The sequence below is a fragment of the Diadema antillarum genome, unplaced genomic scaffold (assembly GCF_040938485.1).
Source record: "Diadema antillarum isolate AM-2024a unplaced genomic scaffold, OU_Dant_1.0 seq00000819_RagTag, whole genome shotgun sequence".
NCBI lineage: Eukaryota > Metazoa > Echinodermata > Echinoidea > Diadematoida > Diadematidae > Diadema > Diadema antillarum.
The window spans coordinates 1762114-1768745 of NW_027271696.1; the positions used below are offsets into that span (position 1 = coordinate 1762114).

The 6632-nt window shown below is 37.4% G+C and overlaps 1 protein-coding gene across 2 annotated transcripts in view; it reads left to right on the top strand.

Moving 5' to 3' along the window:
• LOC139739807 (inositol polyphosphate-5-phosphatase A-like) overlaps nucleotides 1-686 on the top strand; it is a 72229-nt gene extending 71543 nt beyond the window's left edge. The window contains exon 18 of one of the 2 annotated variants that reach the window (XR_011711530.1): nucleotides 628-676. Coding sequence is in view for 1 of the 2 variants with exons in the window: in XM_071650401.1 (XP_071506502.1) it covers nucleotides 628-635 (8 nt within the window). In the remaining variant the exon portion in view is untranslated. Of the gene's footprint in view, nucleotides 1-627 lie in introns of both variants that reach the window. The other variant, XM_071650401.1, reaches the window with a different exon arrangement.
• Nucleotides 687-6632: the final 5946 nt, after the last annotated feature.

Consider the following 6632-nt stretch of genomic DNA (forward strand, 5'->3'; position numbering starts at 1 on the left):
TTGCTCTCATTAGCTTTATCTAGGCACATGTTGTGTAGTTTTATCCTTTAATATGTAGTGTTGAGAGTGTTATGTGTATGGATAAGCTCATTGCTGTAGGGTGTCTTTTGTGAAAAAAAAGAAAAAGAAAAGAGTAATAAGGTTTGGCAGGATGGTAGAGGGTAGGGGGTTGTTGGTTTGGGGATGGTTGGGGAGGAATTTGGGTTGAAAGATTTGGGAGTATTCAGTTACATGCTTATTTCCAAAAGTGCCAATTGCGAAGCTGAGATTGTATTAAGTATAATTGCACAATCAGATGTCTCACACGCATTCCACATTGTCTGCAATTCTTATTCATGTTTCTTATATATGTATATATATATATATATATATATATGATGTCACGCACCACAAATACACACACACACATGTTCTCACACAGTCTCAGGGCACAGTATGAATCAAGTAGGCGGGACCATGCACACACACACACACACACTGCAAAATTGTTTTTGAAGAAGTTCGTACACCAAAGGATCACAAGTATCAGATGTTGTGTCATGTGTATGCACCAAACTCTCTATTTTGTTTTCTTTGTTTTGCTTTCTCTCTTTCTTCTCCCTCTTCACCTGTGTGTCGTCCAAGTAGCACAGTAGAGACCGGAGCCTAAAGGTCTTGAGGTCCAGCGTGTCAGCACCCAGTCTTGTGTAAGTGTGCCGAAACCACAACTTTTGTCCGTCCGTGCCTCCAATTTTTGTTGTTGTTGAAGTTTCACTTTTGGTTGAAATGATTTCTTTGTCTCGTTTCTTCATGCAACTATGCTCTTTGTCACTGTTGTTGAAAATGTGTTTCTTTTACAGCTTATTTTTCGGTTAGTATATATTCTTTTGTTTTATTGTTTTATTTATTTATTTATTTTACGGTTGGTATATATTCTTTTGTTTCATTGTTTTATTTATTTATTTATTTTACTTTGCACATTTACTGTGGACCTTGCATGCAAGCTATGTGTTGCCTTGCAAACAGGCATATACCCGTTCTTTGATTGCAGTACTATAGCTTTATGCTTCCAACCCTGTGTCGATAGCAAAATGCTAGCAATTTATTCGTCTCGTACTGAATTTCATGACATGTATTGCCATTTTCTCACATCCCCTTGTGATGTTTTAGATTTGATTAAAAATTGTGACTGTGCTAGAAATATACACTTGTGGGATTGGTTCCAGACTCAGTAGATGTGGACATGCATAGCAATCGTGGCTTGAGGCAGGAACCATGTTGGTTTTTATGTGTTGCGAATTTGATTCTGAGTGTTAATTGACATATATCATCTTCTGCCTTCAGTAGAATCGCCACAACTCCCTAACTCTGCCTGAGGCTTCGTAAAAAATTGAATATGTTTTCATGCCCCGACTAGAAAATGTTATAAAGGACCCTCCCCCCCCCCCCCCCCCCCCCCATCTAGGAATAATGTTTACCTGTTGAACTGCATGTAACTCAGTAAAAACTTTCTCCTTTGTTTGCTCTTTGAAACCTCCATGATTTTGATGAGTGAATGTTAGCAGCCTAGCTTCAGCCTTCTAGATGCAGTGCTCCCAGTTGTGCCAAAGCGAATTGTGTCATGTAATTTTCCCAACCCGTACAATCCACAATGATAGTGTCATGCTTTGTGACTATAGTGATGTTATACTGTAGCTGGTTCATCTATCTTTGTGATGAGCTCTAGTTAGTAGGAGACCAAAATAGCGCCCTCTTTGGGTTTGGTCAGCGTGGTCACCACATTTTTTTCATCGTGATACAGTAGGAGTAAATGCAATAAGAGTGAATGCAATATGAGTGAATACAGTAAGAGTGAATGCAATAAGAATGAATGCAATAAGAGTGAATGCAGTAATAGTAATGGAGCAAGAGTGATTGCAATAGGAGTGAATGCAGTAATAGTAATGGAGCAAGAGTGATTGCAATAGGAGTGAATGCAGTGAAGGTAAATGCAATAAGAATGAATACAGCATTAAAGAGTGATTGCTGGTGAGAGTGAATGTAGTAAGGTTGAATGCAGTAAGAGTGAATACAGAGTGAATGCAGTTTGAAAGACTACAGTAAGAGTGAATGTAGTAAGAGAATGCAGTAAGAGTGAATGCAATGAGAGTGAATACAGTCACTAAATGCAGTGAGAGTGAATGCAGTAAGAGTGAATGCAATAAGAAAGTCTACAGTGAGAGTTAATGCAGTAAGAGTAAATGAGAACCCATGAGAAGCAGTGCAGCAAAAAAAAAAAATAAATAAATAAAAAATCTTCCTGTGATCAAGGTAGCAGAAATATATATGTTTCTATTCTCATTATTTCGCATTTTCAAAGTGAATGTTTCACAATCAATTCTAGAGATGTAATGCTTTAAGGGTTAAATAGTTATTAAAAAAAAAGATTTTTTTTTTTCAATGTGCAGTGAATGGGGCTAAAAGGTGATGCTCTAAATATGGCATATTTTGTGGTGTGGGAGTTTTTGTCCATTTCACAGTCCATAATACCACTGCAAAAACATAAATAATGTCCAAATTCTTGGTTCACCATGTTTTGTAGACGTGAATTTATGCCAACACAAGTAAAGGTGACTGCTGAAGGTGACTACTATGCAACATTCTGAGATACCAGTCCACACAGCATTGCATATCACTTAGGAAAAACAAAACAAGCTCTCAAAGATACCCTTGTGTTGTGTATCATACATCTAATGCTATATTTCCACCATGTTCCCGGCAGCCAGGGCAGCCCTGTCTGCCTGAAACGTAATACGCCATGGGATATTATGTTCACCTTTTTGTCTCTCTCAGTATTCTAGTTTTGTTACAAGGGTATCCTCGCTGCAGTGAATATCTAGCTATCAAATGCGATATATTCTCTCGTCTACATATATTTTTCGTTGGACCCCACTTCAAATCACCTACAAGTTATATGCTGTCACGCACCTCGTTTTACTATAACTTAGTAGGTTTCTAATCAGCGCCATGGCTGCCGTGGCACATATTTTTTTGACAGTTCAAGAATCTGACATGGCTTCCACAGCAATTATGGGCTGTCATGTTTACCAATCTTGTCCCCCGCATTGTTTCATGTGTATCCCATTTTGTGCAGAGTGGCCTGAAATGTGATTGCCGTGGCCGATAGGAACATAGTGTAAAATAGCATAGTATAATTGTGGATGTGGAATTTTCTAGGTCAAAAAACAGCAGTCTTAATGCAAGCGTCATTTACGAAGTCATATTTTTTTAAAGTTTCCTTTTGATTTTTTTTTTCGCATATGAAGAGGAAAACAACTCTCAAGTGTCTGTATCTTTGACGTATTTCATGGGGAACGTCACAAAGATTTCCGGTAGGGGTCTTCTGTTTTTCTGAAACAATCTCTCAAAGAATTCCAGTCTGTGAGGTAATGAGCACTGGGGAGTAAATAGCTGTGCATTACTTTGCAACTATGCAACTTAAAAAAATGTTTCTTGATCTTAAAGATTTGTTTTCCCACTAGCAAGAATAAGAAGAAAATTTCACGATGGGGCTTTTGTCTTCAGCTATGAGATGATATTTCTTAGGCCAGCATGTTAGAGGAAGATTATGCGGGATTGTAGTTTTATTCATTTTTAAAAAATAAAGATGGAGTAAATATTGGCAACTAAAAGCTTTTAGGAATGTCAGTGAAATGAGAAAGTGGCAATTGATAGGTGAGCCTTGAGAAGAGACCAGGCTCAAGAAATCAAGTGGGATCTGAGCTTTAGTCTCTGACGAAATGTTCTTGAAAGTCCAAATATATTGCTCAATGAAGTCATGAAATCATTACATCTATAGGATGGTGATTTGGCTCAATTGGTAGCACATCTGCTCTCCCCCCCCCCCCCCCCTTATCCAAAAGACATGGGTTTGATTCCCAAGTCTAGCTGAGCTATGATGTGTGTAATCATACCATACCCTCTTGTAAGAGGCAAAATACTTTGTCCCTCAGCTAGGACATGAAAGGAAGGTCCCATGTTTGAGTTAGTTGTGACTTATGCACATAAAAGGATGCCATTTTGTTAATTAATCGCAAAGAGCAGGGTGCTAACTAGGTGAAGTGGTCCACCTACCAACCCACACACTAAAAAGTGGTGACTAGCTTTAGTCAGTAAACAGTATCGACCAGGCACATTGTGCTGTACGAGAAGAAGATTACAGCCATAATACTTCAGCCATGAGTAGATGTCAGTACATTCTAATTATTCAAATTCAAATACTGATCAATTCAGTGCATATTTATGTCGACGTAGGGCAATTTGTCAATCAGTTGCAAATTGTCACTGTTTACTATCACAGCATGTCTTGTATTGGAAAAAGAGTAGATGAAACTGATTAAAGTGATTAAATATGCACATACTGGTACTAAGAAAGTTTAAGTCACATTTGCCGATGTGATTGAGAAACAGGATCTGAAATCTTCTAATTTGAAATATCTGAAATCGTTGAAAATATACTACTGAAACAGTTTTATGTAAATAACAAAGATCTCACATGAATATGAATGTTCTCCTCAACCTTAAGGAGAACAAACATTGAATAGTAAAAATGATAGTAGAAATATACACTTGCCAAGCCTTACATTTTTTCCCCTGGAATTCGATGAGTTACGGGATAACTACGTCAGCGTGAATATATGTGGGATGGAAAGTTGAATCATGTACGACAAAGCAAAGATAGAGGAAATTAGACAATGGCTCATCATGCTGTAATAGGTGTACCAAAGACCGTGAAGGTGAAGATTTTTTTTTTCCACCCCATCTTTGAGACAGTGACGTTTAAGTCAAAATGGATCTGAAATTTTGTTTTTTACAAGTTGTATAATTCCAAAGGATTGTATGTATTTCCAGAACTGGGATTTTTAAAATCACTTTCACATTATGAATTTTGATGAGGTTGTGCTATCATAACATCACAAAGAAATGTCTCCCAACTACTTGCACAGGAATTTTTTTTTTTCTGAAGGCTATTATTTTCTGTTTTTGATAAAAATATGAACAAAACAAAGATGAATAATAATACCATCCTGTCATATCAAATTGTTCTTGACTTGAAACTATGATAATGATGATTTGACATTATTTAGACTTCCAGCTTCAATAATCTATTGTTCTTATTTTGTGCATTTGGCAGACTTCATGAACTTTGCATGTACTGCCATTTTTTTCTTCTTAGATTGATAGCAATGCAGTCATTTGGTGAACTATTGCAGTAGGCCACAGCTACTTAAAGGCAATTTGACATCTGAAGGGTTTTATAACTGAGATAATCTTCCACCATTCATTACAGTGCGTATTTTGCTCTTCGTTACACAGTATTTTACGTGCCGAGTTTGACACCATTGTTCACATCAATTAAAGAGATGAGGGTGACGTGAAGTGCCATCGGAAGACTCCGATCAGCCATTCCATTTTCGACTCGTTGGTTATCACTCATCAATCATGTTCGTGCCAGTAGTACGCTCATGCCATCGCCTCATTTATTCCGTACGAAGATGACTATACGGAGGACATTATTGATAGATTAAGCCAATTATAGAGACCAGAGTCCGATTCTTCCGATTCCTCGTTTGACTTGAGGAACACCCAGACTACTCTTTAAGGGGGCAGATGAGTGTGATCACATATAAAATGCCGAGTTGCCAGGGAGAATGTTTCTTCTTCATTAAAAATAAGAAAATATGTTTTTGAATGATATTTTCTTTCTAAAATTTGATAGAGCAAGCCTGATATGTGTACAGTGTGTATTTTTTATATCTTTTTTTTGGGGGGGGTGGGAGGGTGGGAGGGGTATAGCAAGAAACGATTTCTGCTTTCAAAATATGTTTTTCATTTTTAAAATATGTTTTCCACTGTCTGAAATTTGATAGAGCAAGGTGAATATGTGTGTGTGCATTTTTTTCCTTTTTATGTGTGTGTGTGTGTGTGTGTGTGTGTGTGTGTGTGTGAGTGGGGGGGGGGAAGGAAAAGGAGGTATAGCAAAGTATGATTTTTGCTCTCAAAATATGTTTCTTGTTTTCAAAATGTGTTTTTTTCACTGTGAAACAGAATATTGATCTGGGAGAGGTTGGCAGCCCTGGAAATTACATTGATGTAAAAAGACACAAAAAAAAGGGGGGGGGGGGGGCTTTTCTTTTGAACCAAAGAGAAAATAAGGAAAAGAAGAAAAGTAATTCTCATCATCAACCTCATGATATAACATGAACTGAAGACTATGAGACTGCTGGCATAGCATGAAGCTACATGTGCAAAAAAGTGTGTGTGCAAAAAACAGACAGACAAACAAACAAACAAACAAGATTGATCAATTTGATGGACTGTTTATTTTGTTCCTGAGGTCAATTCACACTGAAAGTTTGACCACAGCGCATCATGATCAGCAGTGTGAAATGGAATCGATAAGAAAACAATTCCGAATGTGTAAATTCAGACAGAGAATGATTCAAATTCCCGTATCATGTATATTTGCTTTAACCCTGTTATAACCACAGGCAAGTGCATCCTGTACATTAGCTCTGGTACTTTGATGGATTGGTATCAGGAGAGATAAGGACAACACAGCTTTGACAACAACATTATCTTACACATATTATTGATGCATTAGACTGACCGGT